At 41.1% G+C, this 25,143-nt stretch overlaps 1 protein-coding gene across 6 annotated transcripts in view; it reads left to right on the top strand.

The window, feature by feature from the left end:
• Positions 1-25,143, top strand: part of ARID5B (AT-rich interaction domain 5B) — a 145,654-nt gene that overhangs the window by 88,902 nt on the left and 31,609 nt on the right. For 5 of the 6 annotated variants that reach the window (XM_074544601.1, XM_074544599.1, XM_074544602.1 and 2 more), the window contains 2 exons: positions 18,583-18,695; positions 24,894-25,098. In XM_074544601.1, the coding sequence (XP_074400702.1) occupies positions 18,583-18,695; positions 24,894-25,098 (318 nt within the window). Of the gene's footprint in view, positions 1-16,957; positions 17,087-18,582; positions 18,696-24,893; positions 25,099-25,143 lie in introns of those variants that run through there. The other variant, XM_074544603.1, reaches the window with a different exon arrangement.

Here is a 25,143-nt window from a genome sequence, read left to right as displayed (position 1 = left end):
CCTCAACTTCACAATAGCTTTAAAAAGATGTTAATTAAAAAGAAGGTGTTAGAAACAAATGGATAGTAGAAGAGAATGAATTTATTTTAAATTAGCAGTTTCAGGTCAGAGAAGGGGTAAGAGAATATGTGAAAACGCTAATGGTGATCATCCTGCTGGCATAAGTGACATTCACAGACACTGCTGCTGCTTTAACAGAGAGGTGCGGTGCGATCTTCCAGCTCTGTCATCACCCTCCTGTGTTTCCCTCTGGATTTGCAACTGTAGTGGAAGTTGAGCTTCCAGTGTAAAACAGCTGTTTGCTGTGGGGTGGCATGTTTACTTTAAGTAGGTGTTGATGATTCTACTTCTCACTTCCCTGATTAAATAAGTCCCTTCACCTTCAAGTCTTACAAACCTCAGCTGAACTGTGATGAGCTAAGCCTGTGTCCCATTACGAGCTTTCACAGAGGTAGAGCACAATTTTGCAAAATGGAGAAGGTTGTTCCCAGGGTCTTGAGCAGCTCTTAGCTCAGAATACCATGTTTAAAATTAGCTGTATAGTTGCCCTCATTCTTTTATAGCATCCCGATTTTGCAATGAACCGTAATCGTTGTACTCATTTGCCAAAAAAGATGGTTCTTCAGGGGGTTTTTGGTGCTGGTTGTTTCAAAAGGCAGCCTGTAATTAAGATGAATATGTGTACATTGTGAATGTTTAGTTATGGTAGAGATGGTTTTTTTATAAAACAACCCCCCTTAAAATTACCTAGCTGCAAATCCTTGCAGTTGCTTAGTTTAGAAGTTTAAGTCAATTTATGGAAGTCTGTGTTTACTGTCTTTAGAGCTTGATCATGACATTGGAATGTATTTTGGAAAAAAAGACCCTATAAAATGAAATCCACATTTATGGGTAAGAAGCACAGAGCACTTAGGATCAGCAGTGAGACTACAGCATCTCTTTGAAGTGTAGCAAAGAGGAGTATTTGCTGGTACCGTGTTTGGTTTAGAAGGTACTGAATTGATACACTCCCTACCTTCCAACACTGTAACAGCAGCTGGACCCAACACAATTAATTTCATGAAAATGTGGACTGTGATATCCCAATGACAGCAGTCAGAAGATAAAATAGATCTGAAGCACTTAATTCAAAATAAAACTTTATAATAAAGCCAGGTCTGCTGAGATGCTGCTTTTGTGCTGCGCTGCATGTGAGTAATCTGAGTGACTCATCTGGCCTCTGACATACTGAAACCTTCAACATTCCCAGCCACGAGTGTTGCCCTTCATAAAAGAAATATCCTATTTTTGGTATGGCAATGTCCTCAGTTTTAAAGAATTTTCCTCTTTTAAAGTGCTCATACAATTAATGCCTCATGCATGTATTCAACAATAGTTGCCTAGCAACCATCAGAAATATTCGGGAGAGCAAAGGCAGCCAAGATGAATGAGCAGTAACATCAGCTCCCATTTCAGGTGAGCTGGAGAAGGCATCAGGGCTGTCCTGGCTGGGTCTGAGCGTGCAGAGCCATGAAAATCAGACAGTCCCAAAGTAGCAAACACGAGCTCCAATTGGCACATCAGTCAAAGGCAGAGATGAGGTGGATCATGCAGCCAGAAGCAGTAGCAGGAGGCTGCAGTTGGATGGACTTCTGCAGCTTCAGAAGCTTCAACCAAAGCGAGATAGCAATGGTTAAATAGGTTACAGGAGGTCAACAAACACTCCTTAGTGGCTGAAGAGAGTTTTGCCACCTTGTCTTGCATTCCTGCAGCTAGAGAATGCACGAGGTTCCTGCTACCTTTGGTAGGAACATTTGGCCATGGGTCTGAGCTCCAGGCAAGCCCCTTGGTTGGCTCCACCCCTTCATTGCCCCTGGCTGCCACTTCTTGCTGCATTTTAATTCCCGCATAACTTTTACCTCACATAAATTGTCTCATTCTGCCGAGTCAAGTCCTTCATGCCTTTTTTAGCCCTTGAAGATGTCATTTAAATGAAATGGAAATATTTTCCACAGTAACAGCCCACAGCTGCTATATGTCTATTTGGATTTTGGTCTTTTTTTCTCTTTTTCTCATCAGAAGGGTTGAAATTAAGTGCTTGGTCTAGGATTGGAAGATTGGTTTTTATCATGGGTTGACATATTCTCAGGGCCAGTGCTGTCACAGCTGGTGCCAGTGTGGCCCTGTCCTGTACCCATCCCTTTCTCTGCATGAGTTTTGGGGCTGTTCCACAGTGGTTGTACCATTGCAGCTCAGGGACCTCAGCGCTCACTGTTCAAGCACAGGGCTTAGAGCCCACATTCAGCAGAATGCACTGTCTTGTCAAAACCATTTGAGATGAGAGTTTTAATCTGTATAAGTATTTCCAGTTGTTTTCTTTTCATTAGGCATGTTAAAATTAAAAAGCCTGTTAGTGTTGCTCAGAACATTTTTGACTACCTGCCTGATTTGAAGAAAGTTATGAAATTCTAACATTTTCCTGTTGGATAAGAAAACCTGATTTATGATCATCTCTACTTCAAAGGTAAAGGTTAAGAACAAGATTAGGATCTCCGTTCCACTCATGTAAATCCACAGGAGTCAATTACTTTGAATTGACAGTGCTGTGATTTAGATCAGAATCTGGCATTAAAGCTTTTTGGGGTTTGCTCTTATACCCATCGGCTTCAGTGCCACTTGAGTGCCAACTCTGCTTTTGGTATGTGGTGGTGGTATTTGCATGTGGAAGTGCCTCGGGGCCCCACATAAAACATTGCTTCACTAGCTTTAATGGGATTTTTTTAGATTAGATGTTAAAATGTTGAAATCAAAATATGTAGAGGGTGGTCAGGAAGTATCAGACACACAATGATAATCAGAATGTGATTTTTGAGTTAGGATATCTCATGACTTAGCTGAAAAGCTCATGTATCTTGGAGCTCTGAGGCTTTCACTCTTTCTGATTATAACAGACGTTTTATTTCTGGCCTTGATAGTTGATGAGATATCAAACTTAAAATATGCCATGATCCTATAGTCTGGTAGTGCTTTCTGGCACTGGTCAGTGACTAAATATAGCCAGTTTTGAACTGCTGTGATAAACCTGGAAGTAATGTTGAGCAGAAAATTCTCAGACAATTCCACAGACAAATGTGGAATATGAAATTACTTTTCTGGATTGGATCTCGTTTGTAGTGTATATGTTTTTGTGTCCTGTGTCTCTCATCCCCAAGTTTTCCAACTGCTGTCCTACGAATGTTTTGTGGTACAGCTAAATCTTAACTAAGGCATCTCAGTGGTTCATGTTGGTTCATGCTAAAGCAAAAAATAACATGGTTTTTAAACCCCAGCTATTTCATGCATTCCTTTGGGCTTTGTAAACCATTTTGCTTTGTTTTTGCAAAAATAAAGTGTATTTTAAAAAACCCGTGCATTTCCAAAAATCACTGATTGTCTTCCAGTGAGCATAGTCCAGAAACGTGCAGATTCTTGCATTGTATTATGGGATATAATACAATGCAAGAATGAGTGGTATTCATCTGTCATGCATAATGCGGAGGTGATAGGGGAGGAAAGGAACCTATTAGAAAGGATTTTTTTGTTTGTTTGGGGTTTTAAAATTATGTGTTTGCATACATTTGTTTCCTTTTCCTTTAATTTCTCCTTTCTTTTTCATTGTTGTTGTTTGGGGGGTTTTTTGTTTGTTTTGGCTAGTGGTTTTTTTTTAAATTTTAAACTTTTACCAGGCTATGTTTAATTTCAAGATGGTGTCTTTGCTAGAAACATAATCAAATGTAATGTCTTCCACAACCTCTTCATATGCATGACTGCATAAAGCTTGTATAACAGTTTATTATTATAAAATTAGTATAGAATAGCACAGAGCAAACGGGGCCCCTGGCCAGATGAACTAGACAATGAATAGTTATATAAGGTTTAGAGGCACATGTATTAGAACACAAGCGCCCTGTATTTTCTTCTCAATTGTCTGCTGTTTGTTAATGTTTCCCTTTCAGTGTGATTGCATCTCAATTTAATAGCACTTGCCATTTCAGGGTTTACTGTGCCAGCGCTTGCATAGTTACATCCCCTCTGTGCTGCAAAGCCTGCATGTATATTAAAGCTGAACTAGGCATGGTTGGCTAATGGGTACTTCAAGAGATATACACTTATAGAATTAAGTGATGTATGTAATTGTTAATTTTGTGTTAACAAGTTTGAAAAATGTGTTTCACCAATAATTGTAATGCACCATTCTGTGCAAAGTGTGACATTTTAATTCTCGTTGAACAGTTTCCTACCTCTGCTCTGTGTTTTCATGGCAGGGTATTATTTTGCAATCAAGATAAAAGCATTATTTATTAAAGTTCTAAAATATTACATTACTGGAAGTTATAAGCTGCAGATCAATCTTCTCTTTCATAAAAGCATTTCATTGATTTTATTTTTTTAATTGGCCTTTGAATTTTAACTTAAGTTCCATATTATGGATTGCATATGATTCCAGAAGCAGAGAAATGTTTAGTGGAGACTTGATGCTGTTTTAGAGGCAGCAGTGTACCTGTCACAGAGCTGTGGGAAAGGCTTGCATTTGGCTTACGCAGCTTTGGGACTGTCAGATCCCAGCCTGCTGCATTTTTTGGCACAGGGAGCCCATTGACTTGGGCTGTGGGAAACCTACATTCAGCACTATCGGTCCTTGTGTCTTTCTTTGCGCCTCCAAAGGAATTTCTGTTCGAGACTTCACTTGGGAGTCAATTAACAACTCCTTCGTGCTTTCAGTGAGCCTTTCCATGGTGAGAGGGTGCTCCACAGAGTCTGGCTGCAATAGCCCAGGTGTCTCTTGGTGACACTTTCACCTGCCTTGGGAGTGCTGGATTTAACTGCTTTCTGTATGCAATCCAAACAGTCCAGAAGTGCACATCTCCCTAGGACCTATTGCTTCAGTCCTCCTATTCTTCAGTTCCTCACCTTTGCACCCCTTGCCACATGGTCCCATCCCATCCTGCTTCCCTTTGCCACGCCAGGGCTGTTTCTCCCATGCCAGCCCTTGGTGGTTCATTCATTTCATTGCACATGTGAGACCAAGCCCTGCCTATCACTCCCTTTTGTTGTGAGTATATTAATTCTTCCAACCCTAGTAGGCCTAACTATGAAGCTGCACAAAGCAAAGCTCACATTTTTCTTCCTGTTAGCAGGCATTTACTTCATTTGGCCCATCTGTGTCATCTCATCAGTGTAGTGTGACCTTGTGCAGACTCACTGGTTGGCCACAGTGAGGAAAGGCAGCTGAGAAGGGGAGACCATCGCCGTCCTCCATGGAGCTCAGGAGTGGCTGTGTCTAGGATTTGACGTCCCAGTGAAGCCAGTTTTTCTTACTTGCCAGTAAGATAAGGAAAGGGCAGGGTGGGATGAGCATAATAGGCTCAAAACACAACAAAAATAGCAAAGGAAACAAACAGTTTGTGCCTAATTTGAAACCAACGGATCTCCATGGTGATTGCAACAAATCCGCTACGTTTGACTGTTTAGTGAAGACAAAAGGTTAGAAATAGGAGTTCAGCAGCTGTGCTGGACTGTTTGAATGAACATAGGAGTAGGAGTGTTAAAACCTTCCCAATGACTGAGTGGCTGTGTGAAGGTGCTAAGGGGAATTCTGGGACTAACTCCACTGAAAATCCAGAGGATGCAAGTTCCTTCCTTCATAATTCATCTTCAGAAAAATCAGCTTCTACAAATTTCCTGGAATTTCTGCTTTCAACAGTGCTGTTGTGTGGAAAAGAGTCCATAGCTCTGTGGCTTCAGACAAAAATAATGTGTAGAAAACCTTCAGAAGGCAGGCAGTAAGCTTGAAACCTTAGGTAAATAATAGGAGTAATACACTTGCCATAGTGAATAATAGGACTATATCTAATCCAAAACTCTTGTTTAGCATTGTCCAAGGTAAATCTTTATGTGAATTAGAAACCAGAGATAAAATTTCAGTCCCAATTTACAGATGCTTGAGACAGAGGAAGAAGGATTGCATTAGTCCTCACCAAAGAAAAAATTCTGTTTGTGGTAGTCTGAAATATTGCCATGGGATGAGTCAGAAAGTTTTTGTTGTTCACATCTTCAGAGTTCAGGGCTGCTGAGTTTTGGCATGCAGACTGGGCAGATAGCATTTGCAAATCAACACGCCCTTTTGCTGAGGCCATTGGCACAGGAAGCTTCCTGTTTGCAGTTGGTATGTTTGAGTTTCTGAAGTTTTTTTACATTTGAATTTGGAGGGGAGAAGATGCTTCTGTAGTATTTAGTTGTAATGAAAAGATCTCCAGAGACAGCTGATGAAGATATTCTGAGTGTGTGTTACACTGCATCAAGATTTAGAGTTTCTTGAATAAATATTGACCAATTTGACCTTTGCTTTTCCTCAGTCAATATTTATCTCCTGGGACAATGAATCTTCATATTCACCTTAGCTGAAGTCCAAGTCTTACTTAATAGTGTACTTGGAAATCCAGAAGAGGTGATGATTTGTCTTGGTGCTATTTTTATCTGTTTAAAATCAGATATGTAGGTTTGGCCACCCATGTCACTTTGTCAGATTTCCTAAACAAAGTAGCTTCAGGTCATGGCTGATGGGGAGGCTTCTAGGAAAAACTTAAATCCAAGAGATTTCAGAGAGCAAGAGACCAGTCTGCAGTGGATTTCCAAAGGGGGAAGTTGATTTCCAGGGGTCCCACTCTGTCCCTGAGAGACAGGTCTAGGGGCAGGTGATCCCTAACATGGCCCCGTGGTGCTAGGACTGTACTACCCCATTTATTATTTTAGTGGCACTTCCAGTATTTTTGGGCTCTGGCATAAGTTGAAGCTGAGACACAACCTTCCTCTGAAAAGTGAGGGTGCTGCAGCAGCACAGATGGCTGGAACCAGTGGGTCAGGGTTCCTGCACAGGTCCTGCCACTCCTTGCACAGTGTCACCTCTTGTGTCCCACAGCATCGCTGGCTGCTGTTGGAAATAACCTCCTCAAACCAATTGGGGCAACACTTTGGGGTGGAAAGTGAAATTACTGTGCTTGTGAGCTGTGCTGTGAAAGTGAGAGCAAGAGAAATGGAAAGTGCTGTTCAGGCAGTAGAGAAAGGCGGAGCCTTACAAATATCTGCTTATGCAAATCAAATCATTTGTCTTCTGAAATGTTCATTTCGCCTTTTCCCTGATTATATTTTCTGAATTGCCATATGTACTTCTTGTGATATTTCAGTCTTGTCAAATTAAGGAGAGAAGGCTTTATAATTAACTTAGGATATATACCAAATAAAGTAATGTTTATCATTTTTACTGTGTAATCAGTCAATAATATCACAGGTGGCCTGTAAGTTAAAAAAAAAAAAAAAGTCTAAACTGTTTTTGTAACCTTATAACTATCAAAGGTATTTGTTTGGGGAGAAGGCATTGAGAAAGAAGAGAATTTTAAAATTGCACAATTACAGTTAAAAAAAACAGAGCAAGCAACGTCATGTGTTTCTGAAGAGCACACTGTTTAATTTTATAGTAACAGTATTTTAAGAATGCTGACAGTACACAGGAAGGCAGTGAATAATTCTTGTTGCAAAATCCTGATGGTTTGCTGTTTTCAAAATGTTAAGACTTAGTCAGCCCTGGATTCCTCTAAGGAAGAAGAGGACATTTGGGAAAAAAAAAAAAAAAAGGCCAGTAGTAATGTATCAAAGCAGCATTCAAATAAAATAGAGGTTTGGCATCCTTACTTAGAATAGACTGGAAAATGCATTTGTTTTCATGTACCTCTTTTTTTTTCGTGATGTGCCTGATTGACTTGTTTTAATACCGGTGTTATTTACATTTCAGGGATGGGCCTCTATGATGCAGGAAATTGTCCAAACCCCTCAGCTGTATTTTAAATTGAAATTATTTATTTTATGAAGTGATTGTGCAGACTTAATTTAGTAATCTATTATTAAATCTATAGTTTCAGGCTGTATAAAGTCTTTATATAGCATGAAAATGGGCACATACGAAGATCTAGGCTATATATACACCTGGTTCTGTATATTAAATCTTTGACATATGTTGTCCATTTTCAGAAACAAATAAACTGCTGCTTTTGAAAACTCAGCTTCTCTTCCATATTAGGGAATTCTGCAGACTCCCTATGTTCCTTAGCTTCAGTATAATGCTAAATCAGTTTGTACATGAGTCTATTTTTAGTTATGAATGAACTTTATGGAGTGCAGCACACAGAGCGATTTCAGAGATTCTCACTCATAAAACCCGTGTGTCATGCGCCTCAGTTACAGCTGTAAACATTATGCAAGCTCTGAGCTTCCTGGGCTGGAGCCCTCAAATTTCCAGGGGAAAAAAGCATCCCCCTCTCGCCCTGTTGTGCAAAATATTAGGCAAATAGTAAATCTGCCGTCGTGAAATCAGGTTAAATTGTGTGACCTTGGCTGTGGCGGGCAGGCTGCCTGGCGTGGCAGCACGGGGACACTAGAGGGCAACTGAGAGTTTTCTTTAAACCAGCCGAGCTGGAGATGGTTTTAATATCAACTGTTTAAACTCAGTGAGGATTTATTTTCCTGTCTGCAGATTTCACATAAGTAACCTCGGAGTTTCCATTGACAGCAGATAATAATCCAAGTGAAGTTCTTGTGGGGGAAATGCAGCGGGAGCGGGTCCGCAGCCTGCTCTTGCCCAAATAAGGCTTTTTGTGCAGACCCCATGTGTTAGATAATGATCAACTGACAGTCGGTCATGAGTTAATAATGCTGGATGCTGAAATATGCATACCATGTGGTATACAACAGTTCTGCGGGGAGAGACAAACACAGCTATAATTAGACATCTGAAACACAAGGAAGTGTGTAAATTGTTTAATAGTCTTCCACTTAATTCACTCAGATAATTTCCTAAGAACCAGTATTGACTACGGAAGAATATTGCACAACCGACTGCATATTTAGCTTAAACCGTACCCTGCTCAGATAAATTTATGAATACAGCTCAGTTTTATTTGGATTTTTCTGAGTGCTAGAGATTTGCTGAGGCCAAAATGAAGAGATGGGTTCAGTTTTGTTTGTGTTGATGTTTGGGATGATTACACCAAGTCCATGGGGTTTGCACTCATTTAAACTGGGCACATGATCTTACAATCAGGACTTTAAAACCACCATTTTTGGGGTGTTTTGGGACTCGTACAGATTCCCTGGCTGCCTATACACAACCTGACAAAATTGCCAGAGCTCCACTTCTGTGTTTTGTGGGTGAAAAAGCGCAGATTCCTTCCTGTGCTCAGCAGTGCTGGGCAGCATCCCCTCTGCACCTCAGCAATAACACCCCATGTCACCCAGATCTCCCAGGGTGCCAAGGCTTTGTTCCCAAGCTCTCTGCAGAAGTGGAATTGCCTCTGAACCCTTTGCTGACTCCGTGCACTGCGGCAGGGGTGACTGGCAAGCCAAGTGCTGCAAGTGAAGTTGGTGATGACCCAGAGATGTGAATGGGCACAGGCCTTAGGCTGTGGCTGCTGCTCGTGCCTCCACCTAATGCCTTGTGTAGTTGTTGTGGTGGCAGCTGAATTGTAGGCATCAAAGGGGAGAGCTTACTCTGTAGTTTCTGCTTGTTACTTTACTAATATCTTCATGCAGGTTGATTATGCCTAACAAATTTTGATTACTTTGCAGTACAGTGATCAAGTGCAGAGGAAAAAAAAGGAAAGGAAATTATAATATTCTTACACACACAAAAAAGAATCTTATATAATCAGTTACAAATCAGAAATGCAAGAGATTATTTAAATAATATATTTGTCACTTTCACATTGTGCACAACTTGATGATCATTGTTTCTTACCTGGCGTTGTTATTCCCAAAAGCAAGGTCTTGGAAACTGTCCATTTTATCCTTCTGGCATGAATTTCTGCCTGCTTATATTCGTGCACAATGTCCATCAGTCAATTAGCCCATCTCATCCATCTCTCTACGTGGATACGACTGGTTCCGTTCCTGTTGTATTTCTGAGGTATGTAGGTCATGTCTCCATTGGGTACTGCTGACTCTGCTAGACAGCAATTACACAAACGCTGCCTTTTACTGGAGAGAAAAAGAAACGTTGTGAGGAAAGCTGCCCTAAGATTTGCCTTCTATTTTCTCCAGCCCTCTAATGGAAGGTCTGCCCTGAGTGTTCTGATGAGTTTCAATCAGACAGGCTGACTTACATGGCTTTGCTGCGCGTTTTCACTTCTTGTTGCCATGTTTGCATTGCCTTTGTCTTGGCTATTACATAATCTGTTAGAACCTGCTCATTTGCTTGCTCACTTTCCTTTCTTTGCTTGCCTTTTTTTAATTTTTTTTTTTATTATTATTACTATTTTGTGAAGTCTGGCCTACACTTCCTGAGTGTTGCTCTGACCCTCCAACAGAAACTGAAGCCCCTGTCTGCTGGGTGCAGCCTCCCGGGAGGTGACCTTTGGGGATGGAGGGCCTTGGGGCTGGAGATTGGCTGAGGATTTCTGAGGGAAAGGCAAATTTGATGAACCCATGTCTGATCCTGTGATGCTGCCCAAGCACAGGGTGTTTTGTGATGAGATAGGAAGATTTCTTTGTTTGGGGCTTGAATGCTTCATTTCCAGTAGTGACAGAGAGAGCCATGCTGGCTTGGTTGTGTTCTATGTTTAACACAGGCTCAAAGTTGTGGCTAGCCCAGTTAGGTCATCAGATGTCCTTGCATGCTCCAGGTCTTTACGAGTTAGGCATGAACTTTGCTGAATCAAGTCTGCAGCTCTTCATGTTCCTTGTCCTGCATTGCTCAGTACTTCACTGTGTTTGATCCTATATTCATGCAATTTCTCACCAGAACCACTGAGTCATCTAATCTGGTATGAACCCCAAGTAGTGGCTCATCAGCCAAAATTGCTGGCAAACTCTTTCATCCAGTTCACCACCTTTTTTCTAAAGGAGAAGGGAAACAGCTGTTTGAGCAAGGAGCAGAGCCAGACAGCTGGACGCCTGGTGGTGCAGCCAGCCAGGCTGCTGCAGCCGCCCGCAGCGGCCAGGCTCTCCTGGCAGCAGCCTGACAGAGGGACACCCAGCCCCAGTCGGATACCTCAACCCTCCAGACCCTCAAATTCATCTCTTGCTTCCTGCACTGTGCACACCAGCTTGTGTCAGGCTCAGGCTTTTCCCTGAGCCTTGAGGAAGCTGGTTATACACGTGCCTCCATATTCTGGCACTGGATCAGGTATGGGGGCTGCAGTGCCTGGGCATGCCTGGTTATGCCTCCTCACTCCTGTGTGCCAACTTCTTCTCACCTTTGAGGAGCTCCTGTTACCTGGTAAAGTGACTGCTCTGTCATTTTTGCTCAAACCCAGCAGTTTGAGTTATTCACACCTCCGTGAAGGCAGATACCCTGTTGGCCACAGCATCTTCCTGTCAGTGTATGTTGAATTTCCAGTGAGGAATGGCCTGTGAACAGTCACCCTTGGCTTGGTCAATAGCACCTGTAATCCCTGTTTGCAGGTTTCATGCTGGAGCTCTGTTGAGGAGCATTGTGTTTTCCTGGTCTGTTTTCCTTCTGATTACTCATTTGTATGAGTCAGTCTTAGCACTGTGCCAGTCCTCATGTCAGTGTGAATGTAACTGTCAGAGGCTTTATATTTATTTCACTGATTAAAATTTGTAATACTTACAAGGTTAGGAGCAGCCCCTGTGGAATCCCACCAGAAATCTTTTCATTTGGTAGAAATTCCCCACTGATGCCTACATTTAGCCAGTTCTTAATCCATTCAATATACGCTTGAATAAAATTATGTAGTGCTGTTTTTTAATCAAAGTATTATCTAATATTAAATCAGATGTCTTACTGAATGCAGGTAAGTTCCATGTGTGCAGCTAGTTTCTCTAACCAAGCTTATAGTTTCAAAGTGTAAAATAAGGTACTTTGTTTGTTTTTCTTTTCTGTTGTTTTAAGATCTGGTTTCTGTAAAACCAAGTCAATTGACTGGCTTTAATTATATTCTTTTGCAAGCATATCATCTGGCTTCTTTGCAAGTATGGAACAAATATTTACCAAACACCTCTGCCTCTTTTTGAATCATTAGTAATAGTCCTGTCATCTGTAGCCAGTAATAGGCCTACACCGAATTTTTTTGTTACTATTATTTTAATTTCCTCTAAGGTCTACTTGAATGTCATGTATTTGTCAAGCATAGATTTTTCTCTGAAGTCTTCAGCTTTCCATTTCAATTTACTGCACTTCATAATTTCCAACACATATATAGATTTTGTCCAGGAAAAAAAAAAAAACCACAACTTTTTTCCATTTTTTAAAATCCACATTAGTCAGCAGGACATATAGAAGTCCAGATCAAGGAAAAGTCTTAATATCCAACCATGCTGAAATAAAGAAAAAGATACTCCAAGCTTCATCCTGAACTTTATCTCCATCTTCCATGGAAAAAAGAACCATTCATTTTTTGGCAAAATTCACCAACCTGATGTTTGCAGTGCCTCTAAATTTTCAGTTAAAAGCAATGCTAGTCTGAACCATAATTCATGAAGAATACTAGCATTTTGCTTCCTTCAGAGATTGTCTGGTCAGGAGTGGGGGTCAAAACAACAGTCTGCAGCAAGTCATATGTCTCCACATTAATCCACACAAGGAAGTGTCTGTTTCACTTATTTCCAAATGGGGAATGTTTTCTTTAGAGAGGTAGCAAATTGATTTTCCCCACACGTAGCATGGGATATCTCATTTCCAAAACAAAACTTTCAGAAATGGCTACACAAGTCCACTCTTTCTCCATGTGGGTTAGAAAGCAGCATGAATCCTGAATGTTTCCTGCAAGGTTGTTCACTGTTGTGCTCAGGAGTTTCCAGGTCAGGTCTGGCATGTTCAGTTGTAAAGAAAGGAATAAACAAGTGTTTTCATTTGGAAGAAGCCTAGTAAAAATAGTTTTGATATTTGGGTTGTTTCATGTCAGCTTGAGCAAGCATGAGGGGTGTCTGTGTGTGCACAGAGGGGCTGTGTGACCTCCACAGTTTGGTGCGGGCTTGAGTTGTTGGTAGGTGCTCACCATTGACTTCCATAGGTGTACTTAGGATCCTGTTGAGACCTTCCCCAAATTGAATTGATAATGATGTTTCCTAAACACAGGTCTGGGGTTTTTTTAGTGCAGACTGATACTTTGCTTTCTTTTCCAGGCACTTTAATTTCTACCCTTTCGATGCAATATTAGGTTACTTACAGCTTGCTGCTTCTCTTCATCAGCTCAGCATGCCTGGGCAATAAATGCCCCAAGCCCTCATTTTTGGACCATGTTTCCTGGAGGCAAAAGCTTTTAAATAAACTTTCAGGGGTGAAAGGAAAATAAATTAAATGTGAAGGCCTGAAGTCAAAATGCAGAAAAGGGAATGAGGGGATGGAGATAAAATAAGGAGATGATGGTGACAGAGAAATCAAGGAAGCAGCTGGGACTCCACAAAATATGCAAGATTAACTAAGCTTTGAACAGTTTTTGAGACCATGCTTAAATACAGCAATATGCTTTTCTCAACTTCCAGATATTGCAGAATGCCTGAAGCCCCCTAGAGGGGTAAGTGTTAAAGCCATTAAACCTGTTAACTTTCTATTCATTACATTTTAAAAGGTGCAACATGTAGCCATGTTTTTCAGCCAAGAGCTGACTTTTGCCAGGCTGCATTAGGGATGTCCTCAGCAACCAGCTGTTTGCCACCTGCTAACAGGCATGGTCAGTTCATGGATTTTGTGGAGATCTGGGGCCATTCTTCTCACCTTGGCTTTGATGGCCAGGCACCTCCATATGCCACCTCCAGCTTCTATTTGGCACCTGACTCATGAATAGCTCTGGGATCTGACACATGCTGCCATTTCCACCTGCCTCAGAAGGGAGATCTCCTAATCTGTGCTGTGTGTGCTGATGGCTTTGCAGTTTAGAGCCAAGGATTCTGGTATCACAGCTTTTGTGCAGAAGACATGTGAAGGACTGGCACAGTGCAGGAGGTTCTGTGAGGGGACACTGTGCAAGGTGTCCTTCAGGGAAGAATGGCTGTGGATGCATTTGGCAGCTGTGCTGCCACTGCCTCGTGTCTCTTCTAAATCCAGCACCACTGTTGATCCCTGTTCATTCACTTGTTGCAACTTCCACTGCTCCACCTAAACCTTGGTTTGTGATTACCTCCCTCTGGTACACTCCCAGCTCTGCATTTAGAGCTCACCTGACTCTGTGAGCCCACCCTAAATGTAGACCCAGATCTTCTGCCGGCCCTTCTTTGTCAATGGCCGTGGAGATTTTTAGAAGCTCAGTTGTTTTTTTTTTAAGTGATTTTTGCAGTTGGCAAATATGCTGTTGTTCTTCCTTCATCTTTCCACAAAACATAGTCACAGAAAACAGCAGGCAGTCAGGAGAATCTGGTTGGCAGTGTAAGTTGTAAGTCTATTAGCAAAATATGGCAATGGCCTTCTTTTCATTTTTTTTTCTTTTTTTTCTCCTACTTTTGAAGTGTGTCTGAGAACCTGGAGTATCAGCAGGCCAGAATCAAAAGTTGTGTCAGGAAATAGTTACCCAGGTCAGAGAGGCCTGGAAAGCCAAGAACTTTGATCATGGGCATTACAGTTGCTTAGATGTGCTCTAGAGTAAGAAATGTGGAGCAAGCAATTAAAAGATACATGTTTTAGGCATGAGTACAGTACTTGTTTACTTACATGGTTTGCTGAGCAGCCAGCAAGGTCCAAGGTTATTTTGGGCTCAACATGAGTAAGTGATCCAGGTATGAAAAATGAGGTAATGCATTCCAGGCTCATTAAAAACTCTTGGCTACACCACTGATTTTGACAAAATGCCAACATAGCTTGACCTCAGCTCTGTGAAGGCCACTATTTTTTTTAACACCCTCCCTATAACAACAAATCTTCTGCATCAGCCAAAATATGTGAATGTAGAGAACAGTGTTATTGGGAGAGTTGAACTCCCTGGACCTCCAGTGATAATCAAACTCGAAAAAAGAGGTCATTTTACAGTAAGTGACCTGCTAAATTCAGGTATCCCAAAACAACAGCCATTATTTCTTGGCTTATTCATGGCATTATCAGTGTGAGGTTAGGTGAGGCTGACCTGATAACAGGGAGATGGTAAGCCCTGTAATTACTTCCCCATCCTGGATGCATAGGAAAAGAAGGTGGCAGGTGAATGTGCTGTCTTGTTGTGGCAGCCCATGTTTTTCCATTGTAAACAGTGTTAATGGTCATGGTTGATTTTGGCAGCTCCCACTTTTGTGTATTTATCTTTGCCCTGCATACAACTTAACTTTCTTGGGGTAAAACCAGAGCTGGGAGTTCTTCTAGGCAGTGGCAGTGGGCCTGATAATTTACACATTGGCAAAAGGCAATCACTTTGTCAATTACACAGGAAAGAAAGTTATTTTTACTGGTACGGTGTTGTCTCTCTCGTACTCCTGTTACAAGCACTCACACCAAAGAGGTAGCAAATAATGCAAACTTTTTTCTGTACTTATTTATTCATTTTTTTTTTACTTCAATTTTCTTTGCTTATGCTCTCGCCTTCTGGGAATGTGTAAATTATCAGGCCTCACTGCCACAAATGCTTTCAGAAAATGAATTTGAAAGCCATATGCACAAACACATGAAGAAAGTGAATCATTTTGGATATTCTTAGGTAGTCATGTCAGAAGTCCTTCTCCACTAGAAAACAGAAGAAAACCCATAGGATACTCACTTAGCTGTCCAGTACATACTGAACATCCAACATCATCAGGAAAACTGAATGTGACTAAGCCACAAAGTGTATAAAATTGCTTTAAAATAATTATGAATAACAAATTCAAGACACTTGCAGCATGCTCATGAATATGTCAAAAATTAAACAAAAGATGACAAAATTGAAACACGAATGTGACTTGTAAATTATTTCTTCTGTCCTAGTCATATTTCCTCGCTCACACGAACAAAATGAATGTCACTGAAATGCAATAATCTTCATATAATGTGTTTATTTATAATGGTTTAGGGAGCAAATATTAATGGCTTTGTTTCAAGTGTGATTTGGGACTATGTCAAATGTTTTCTTTTACAGAGTAGATATTAGATGCCAGGACCTTCTCTTCTGATAACAATTCCTGTTGCTGCTTTCTTGTTAATTGTGTGTCAGATGTGGAGTGGCTCTAGGTGATTTAAAACCATACCATGGGGCGTGTGGGATGGTCCTTGTGTGTGCTGCAGACAAACCTTCCCTGCTGCAGCTCCTGAGCCACAGGGAGAATGCAAATACCCCATTTCATAGTGGGTTTGTGCCAGTTCTGCCGTGGAAAGCTCCAATTCAAACAGTGTTTATATGCAAGCTCAATATACCTGGAATTTAGGAACAAATGCCTTCTTGCTTTTAAAGCTTTTAGCAAAACATTAGCAGTGCTTTACAGTGTGATGCAAAGTACAGTGCCAAAACTCATGATAGCAAGTGTGTTTGAAAAACATTGAGCCTTGAACTAGTTTCTTTATTTGTTAAAAAGTAAGAACAGAATGAAGGAACAAAAGAAAAGACAAATAGCTCACATGCAAATATGTTTGATGGTAGCTCAGCCACATCCCTCTTTGGCCATTGGTTGGGCCAGGCCTGGGGATTCTTTCATTCAAAGGTTAATCTTTTAATAGGTATGCCAAAGTGTAGTAAATTGCGGGAACATTTCTGTTTCCTTCAGTACCTTTTTAAAGAACTCAGCGACTGCTGAGGCAGCCCGTGGCTAAGGATCTGTCCGTCCCATCCAGGTCGTGTGCCAGAAAATCCCTGTAGGCATCAGGAGGACATCAAAGCTTGAGCGGGGTTTATAAATAAGGCAGGGCGGCGTGGCCAGAGCTGGCAGCCGGCGCTGGAGCCCTCGGAGCTCATCCCACGCTCCCGCCGAGCCGCTCGGCTCTGTTGGGATGAGTAATGGAGCGGCTGGGGGAGGGGATGTGTGAGCGCCGAGCGAACCCTCCGCGCTCGTTTTGTGTCAGACTGACATCCACACCACGCTGGGACTCCAGCGGCGTGCTGTGCACTCACATGCTCTAGCATTCATGAGTACTGATATAAATCAGGCAGATGTTTGTCGGCTGGAATGGGTAATAATTTCTTTCTCTCTTTGTTTGATTTTGCATGTTAGCCTCAGATGACAATTTCAGAATTGCTTTCTGCAGTACTTTTTTAATAAGCAGAATGTGCTTCACTGGAGATAAATGGAGATATTTCTGTAGGGAGATATATGTATTTTTAGATAGACACAAATATGGACTTACTCCCATATGCACATGCATATATATATACTCATACACATATAGATTTTTTTTTTTTTTACCTTACACCAGTGTTGGGGGAAGAAAAAGGATCTTTTTATTTTAAACCCAAAGCTTTTCTTTTTCTCTGAACAGACCAAATATGAAAGTGCTACTCAAACTATAAAATCAAATTAGCACCCTTTATTGTGTTTGCAAACTAATTAAAATGTAAAATGTCCTGAAACCACTGGCTTACTGTGTAACAAATGAAAGATTAGAAACAATTAGAAGACACTCAAGAGGTTTGTGATGTTTAGATTTCTGACATTGTTCTAATCATCCCTTTAAGTAAGGAAAATAATGGTTACCTAAAAATTAAAGGTTTGAAGGAAATTATCTTCTTCGGTACAGTCATTAGTTAATGATTGTTTATCATTTTAAATGTTGCCATAGTAGTCCAAGGCTGATTTTTAAATCTGAAAGCAGAGGGGACATGTAATAATGAGCAAACATCTGCTTCATCTATTATTTCTATATATGATCATAATTTATGTTGTAATAGCACTATTGAAAGATGAGTGTGATATTTTTTATGATGATCCATATCCCATTCCTCGTATGGCTCAGCACAGCTAGGATTTAGTCACTGTGTTATTTCAGAGCTGTTTTATCCTAAGAATTGGACAAAACTGAAAGTGATTCACATTAATTTGTATGTGTGGTATGTAACCCTTATGAAACAATCAATCACTTATTTCAGTACTTGTCAACTTCCAGAACTAGTTGTTAAGGGGTTTTTTTGATCCCTTTCAAGACTCAGGGGAAATTTTTTTATTTTTTTCTTAAACTTTTTTAGAAAAACTTTGACAAGACTGACAGGATATATAAACATTTCTTGGAGCTGTAAGGAATTTCAATATTTCAGAGCATTTCCAGTGCCAGATGTTGCCCAAAGTTGGAAATAGCAGTTAGTACTCTTGCTTGAAGATTAGAAATAAAGGCAGCAGGGTGATTAAAGTTGCCTATTAATATTAAATTTTGTTCTTTTTTGTACCAGGGAGAAATATTTGTGCTTTCTCTCTGATTCCTTGGGAGACCAGTGTTTGACTTAGTATTAATTAGTTATGTGAAAGTAGAATAGATTAGCCTTGGGGGATATTCTATAGAAATGTATAGTGTGTCAAGATGTAACCACAGAGGACGGGAATCTCGTAATAAGCATTTACTGTAGACAGATGTGTACATTTCTGTGAGTGATTGTAGTGGAATTATTTATTATGCTTTTGGCTGTTAAGCATCCAGTATAAGACAATGTGCTCAAAGTGTTCTCCATTAATTTTCAGCGCCAAATCTTAAAGGCAGACCACGCAAAAAGAAGCCATGCCCACAGAGAAGAGATTCATTAAATGGCATTAAGGATTCCAACAATAATTCTGAAAGCAAAGCTGTTGCCAAGGTAAATCACTTAATAATACTCTTTTCGGCACTCTCCTCTGTTTTAGGTACAACCCTGACTTTGTTTCCCAGCATGCGGTTTCACATTTAGAGTGTAACTTATTTTCTTGAGGAGGTAAACTTAATTTTTTTCAATAGTTTTATTTTTCACTTTAAATCATGCCTGTGTTCAAAGTTACCAGCAATTATAATCACCTAACAACCTAATGCTATCAGCTTGTTGGTAACTGGTAGTGCTTAAGCTTTCTTGGCATCTAGTGTTAGTTTTCACATTCTGTGACACACAAACATAGTGTGTGACAGTATCTGGGAATTAAAAATAAACCTGGGAGCAGCTCACCCTGTTACAATGTACTTCTAAATATAAGTTTGAAGATAAACAGACTATGAAACAAGAGCTGCCTCAGTAATGGTTTCTAAGAAGCAAACACAAAAGGCATTACCCTGATGTTAAGATCTCGACATTTTTTAATTGGAAAAAAAAAATAAAAGATAAAGGCAGGAACTCAATATGAAAGCTTAAAAAAAAATCTGGGCTGTTTCTTTAATACTTACTGCTGAGCTGCATGTTCCACGGTTTGCTGAATAGTGCATGCATTTACAGTGCTGCAGTGCTTAGCCCATACTGCAAGTAAAAATGGGATCACTGATTAGTGTTTATAGACTTAATCTCTAAGATATTTGTTGGTTTGTGTCCTTTCCTTAAAATATTTTAAAATTGCGTTTCTGTAGTATAAATTGCATCCTATTTTGTATGTTGTCTGAGTGGTTTTAGACAGGAATTTAGTTTTCTCTTAAAAAAAAGAGCAGCACAAATGGCTCCTTTCAAGATGATTTAATTAGAAACTCTAAGGTGCAAAGATGGAAAATTACTTAAAGCAGTAGTTGATTTTTATCTGAGACAGAACTTTGTCACTTTACTTTTAAGCTAAACAGCTAAAGAGATTTACATATACTATTTAGCTGTTTAGCTTAAAAGTATAAGTGACTTTTTACACCAACTCCTCCCAAATCTATTGTTTCAATAAATTAGATGGATGTGTATCTGAAAAACACTTGCATTGTTGTGACCATCTCTTTAGGAAATACAGTGGATCCATAGATCCATTTGCGTTGGTATTGTTGTACACAGTGAATGTCCTGGGAGATTAGGAGGTTAAAGAGGTCAAGTAGGAGTGTTCTGCTCTCAGTTTCTCACAGGAAGGCAAATTAAATTCCACCTCCTCCTCCTCTCTAGGAGTTCAGTTAAAATTGTGCCTTCTGTTGATGACGATAAAGGAGGCTGAAGTTCATGATGAAACTCTGCCCTTAAGTCATTGTTTCTCTTCTTTTTGGGCCCTCTTGTGCTCAGTTGGAGTCTCTACTATCGTATTAGGCAGCCATGGTAAGAGGTGATGGAGCCTGGTGTGTTGAGTTGCAGGGTCCTGCCAGATACTGTAGAGTTTGTCTGAATGTTTTCTCTGTGAAAGAATGCACAAAATGCATTGTGTGAAAATGTCTCAATTTGCCTCAATTCCCCCTTCCCCCAAGCCATTTTTCATGTCAAAATATCCACAGTGCACTGTGGCATGGACCATATTGTCAAAGCACCCCAGACTGTAGCACAAGTAGCTCTGCCTCTTCAGCACCTGATATATAGGTATTAGGTAATTAAAAACAACAATAACACTTCCTACCAAATTGTTTATCCTCTCTGTTTATCTTTGGGTTCACTACTAGTCAGATGGGAGGATATTTCAGATAAGAAGTAATTCCACCTATTTATCTAGTCATACTGTGCTCATCATTGTGCAGATATTAATAGCATTAATTATCTTGGCCAGCTTAATTTCATTATAAATAATAGACATGCTCATGATAGAATATCCTTGCATGTAGTCACACTGACTTCAGTGTGGCTCTTCACATCAATCTGTGTCTCAGGGCTGTGGATACACTTCCCTGAGAGGGGGACAGTGAATCAAACCCTCCACAGCAGATGCACTGCACTTTGTGCAGACCCTGCCTCTGCCTTACTGGGGACAAAGGAGGAAGAGGAGAAATAGAGATCCACCTACCATCTTCTCATTGCTGGAAACTGTTAGGATGTGGTCATCTGAAGCTCCATGTTGGAGTTCACCATTGATTGTCCTCTGTGAGTGCTCCATGTCTGACTAATGCTGACAATGGGTCCATGGAGAGCAGGACTGAACACTGCTCATGTAAATGGGATTAATCCACTTCAATCAGATGCTGAAGCATTTAGCAGTCCTGGCCATATTCTTGTTGCAGATAAAATCCCTTCTGACCAGAAGTTGTGCTGCTTGCATTCTCAGATCCTGTCACTCAGTGTCTGCAGCAGCCTCATTTCTCACTGGTGGGGCAATGGCTCTGATGGAGTTGCAGTAGCCAAATGTTTTGGGTTGGGAAATGGCAGAAGGGACATTCCAAAGGCTGTGGTTTTGAGCCTGTCAAGACCAATGCAAGCTGCATAGTTGTCATGGCTTGCTGAATTTCATGTTTTCTACTGCCAGTGACTCGAAAGCTTAATTCTTGAAATCAACTTCTCATCAGGCATGTTTGTCTTGAGCTATCAGCACATCATTTTGAGGGTTTCACAGTTAACCTGACAAAGAAAAGTGGCTAGTTGGGTAGGAGCATTTCTGGGTCAATTGCAGTGTAGGTGACTTGTTAGAAATAGAGTGATAGGTCACAGGTAGTGTGGTCCTGGAGCTGCAGGTGCTGCCAGGGAAGGGTGACTCTTTTGTGTGCCACTTCTTGCTTTTGCTCTCTGTATCTCTTTGGTGGTCACTGCATCAATTTTAGTGCCTCCTGGGGAAGATGCCAGGGGAGTTCCCTCCACGGCTGGGAAAGGAATACAAGGCCATCTACTCCAGCACGATCAGCTCTCTCGGAGAGGGATACATCAAGATCTTCCCTTGAAACACTCCTAGGACTCTGGAGGCTTTCATACTTGATGTGTCATCAGTACTGGACAGGCTTTTGGAACTTGGGGGCTCCAGCAGATGACCCTCATTGTATCTGCTTCATCCTCCCAGAGAGTGTTCCCAATTCAAAGTATGTTCTAATGCTTCTCAAAAATGGCTGATCTGACCATTTTGAGGAACTGAAGGGATTAACTTGTTAAACATGGAAATTGTCCCCAAATGGATCTATTAATTACATCTCCTAGTGCAATTGCTGAAGTAAACCTCTCACTTCATTTGTACGACAGGATCTGGGAAATGAGTTTAGAAGTTGCCAGGATTTGCTTTTCCTGTGGCAACAGGTGGCCTGGCATGCTCTCAGACCTGGAGATTTATTCCGAGTGCCTTGACCATTATCTGATGGAAACTGTAAAGTGCAGATCTGCTGTGGTCTGTGTTGTGTGTGACCTCTGGCAGGAGAAGACAAACACACAGTTGTACCCATGAGTGTTCACTGACCATTTGGTCATGGATCACCCACCTCTGATGGAACGCACAGCAGGAGATGGTCAGATGTTCCAGACCCCATCTCAGTGCACCTCCATCTTATCCATCTTAACGCAGCTGTGGCACTGGGTTTGTGTTTTGAAAGAGAAGGGCAGTTTGGGGTGCTTGGAGCAAATCTGATATCATTCTCACTGATTTTGATGTGTTTATGCTGGATTTACACTGGTGTTGCCCAGAATGGCATTTGGCCCTTTTTGTTCTCATTAATCATTGGTCATGGCATTCATCCATATTGCCTGTCAGATGGTGGGGAGGTTCCAGAAGTGAGGTTTGGACCTCAAATGCTGAGCAGATGAAGCATTGTAGCCTTCACCAAAGCTTTGTTGAACCCAATACTGCTTGGAGTCAGCCCATTGCATTTTGACACCTCTGATTTCCACAGGGGCTTTGACCTTGCTTCTCTGTAGACATAGAGAGGAAGGTTGTGTGTACCACAGGTTTTTCCCCACTCCTGGTAGCTTTCTTAACATTACTTTGCCTTTGTCTCCTGTAGGGTAGTATCCCTTGCCATTAGTTTGCTTGCACAGCTGTGAGCTTTGATTTCACTTAGAGTTCATGCCCAGGTTGTCTTTGTAAACATAGTTCTGAATTGTCTGGTTTGGAAAACAATCCAAGCAAGTGGGTGAGAAAACTGAAATATTGTTCCCAGGTCCAGTGAATTTGTTCCAAATTTGCAGCTCCAATTAAAAGTCCTAGAATTACTGAAGTCATGCATTCCTTTTGGGAGTGTTAACCCAGTCTTTGGTGAAGCATTGAAATGTATGACAGTGTAATCTAAACTTTGGAAGCTGCTAAATAATTTTTGTGAGATGCCAAAGTACAAAAAGTCAAGGAATTACAGTGCTGACCTGAAAAGTGGATGAGGAAGTCCAGAGTTCATTTAATAGGAAAAAAACCAGTTCAGCTCCTCTGAGCTTTGGATGAAACCAATGGTCTTTACAAAAGTTTAATCAACAAGCATATTTGTTCATCTAAAACACAAAGGACAGTGTCTTGTGCTGTAGGAAGACAGCATCTCTTTGAACTGTGCAATTGGAGAGTATCAAGCAGTACGCTGGACATACTTCAGCAGCGAGTGATCAAGAAAAACCCCACAGGAACCCCATTTCCCAGTCCCTGCTGCATTGCCTGGGAGAGTGAGCCTGTACCCTGCAGTAGCCAATATTGGAGGTTTTTCAGCAGCATCAGTTGCCATGGAAAATTGTGACCACTTGTCCACTCTGCTTAGGAGCTACCATTGCTTTGTCCAGCATCTGTGGAAAACTGTGGAGCAGATCACCTGAACTCAGTACTCTCTGCAAAGTTAATACCTGGAGCAGTATAAAGATTTTGCTTTCCCTGAGCCTGAAATGCCAGAGTATCTTTTATTAAGATAATACAAGCATATTGTGGTTGTGGTCTTTCCAGTGATATTTGTTTACAAGCACTTACATAATGCTCTTCATAGCAGTTGCTTCCAAATTGTCAACAATATCCAGAAAGCAGCTGGTTTAGAAGCGACAGTTCTGAAGGAGGGTCCATGGGTTGCTTGAGCAAGAACTCCTGCCTTCCTGCACAGCAGGATACTCTACTTTCCTCTGGTATCCTCCTGAAATACCAAGGGATAGCTCTTAGAGCCTCCCTGCTCCCTCTGGGAGCACAAAAGGACCTGTCTTGGATGGGCTATGGAACTACTGGGAGGCTCCTGACAGCACTCAGAAGCATTGAAGGGACAGTGCAAATCCGAAATACATGTAACCATCTCCACTACCTTCTATTAGCGAACTTCCAGTATTTCATTGGAAATTTATTGATCCCATGGTCCCAATGTCTTGGTGATGTACAGCTTTTAAACCTCAGGTTTCTGCTCTTTTTTTTTTTTTTTTTTTTTTTTTTTGTATACGTACCTTAAGTGAACGCTCGATTTGTAATTTGCTTCATTCAGTGAGAGGATTATCTTCAAGAGGGAGTGCAGAATTAAGCCAGTCTCACTGGGTATTTTTCCTCATGTATGAATACTGAGGAGAGGTGAAGTGGTTCCAATTTATTGATTTCCTGAGTGGCACACATCTGCTGGGCAATCCAGTGGAACACCTGGAGCTCTGGGACTCATGGGCATTGGGGATGCCAGTGTCTACCAGGAAAGTGTCCAGCTACCAGCCTCTCCCTTCTGCTAAATGCTTAGGATGCTCAAATACACTTGACTTGAGTCCATGCTACAGCAGAACCTCCACTTGTGTGCTGAGGGCTCTGCCTGGATAAAGCTTGCCATGGTTTGCATCTATTTTGGTGGGCCAAAGGAGAGAAGAATGTGTCATTTCAGAGCTGGCTGCTGAGCGTTCCTGGAAGGGGCTGAGCACCCTCAGCTCCAGGGGTTGTCTACGGGAGTTGACAATGCTCAGTGTCAATCCTGGAACAAGGGTTATTATTAGACTTGCTAATGGCAAGTGTATGTGAGAGATAGAAGCTGTGACATAGCAATGTATAGTCATAAAAATGCAGATCTGGAGAGCATTACCAGTGAGTTATAATGATTTAAAGATGTGGCTGTTTAAAAATGTTGTGACTAAGATTCAGAACAAGACATTTTAGCTCTATAAATAGCTTCCTTTGTTTCCCCTCAAATACAGTCGCATGGTTTGGCCTTCATTTTTTTAAACAATCCATTCTGCTAGAAGAGGGTATTTGTTCCTTAAGTGAAAATTAAAGATTACCCAGATCTGATATGACATCTTTTCTTTTCCCAGGTAAAATGTGAGGCTAAGTCAGCTTTGCCCAAACCCAAGAGTAACAACAGCAACTGTAAGAAAGGCTCAAGTGAGGATAAATCAAAGATTGCCATAGGTGAAGAATGCAGAGCTGATGAACAGGCTTTCCTTGTGGCTCTTTATAAATATATGAAAGAGAGGAAAACACCAATTGAACGAATACCCTATTTAGGTTTTAAGCAGAGTAAGTATCCTTTTTCTCACTTTCTTGTTGACATTTTAGAATGGT

This window comes from Zonotrichia albicollis, chromosome 7, assembly GCF_047830755.1.
Source record: "Zonotrichia albicollis isolate bZonAlb1 chromosome 7, bZonAlb1.hap1, whole genome shotgun sequence".
In the NCBI taxonomy this organism is placed as follows: Eukaryota; Metazoa; Chordata; class Aves; order Passeriformes; family Passerellidae; genus Zonotrichia; species Zonotrichia albicollis.
This window is presented reverse-complemented; position numbering and strand designations above follow the sequence as displayed.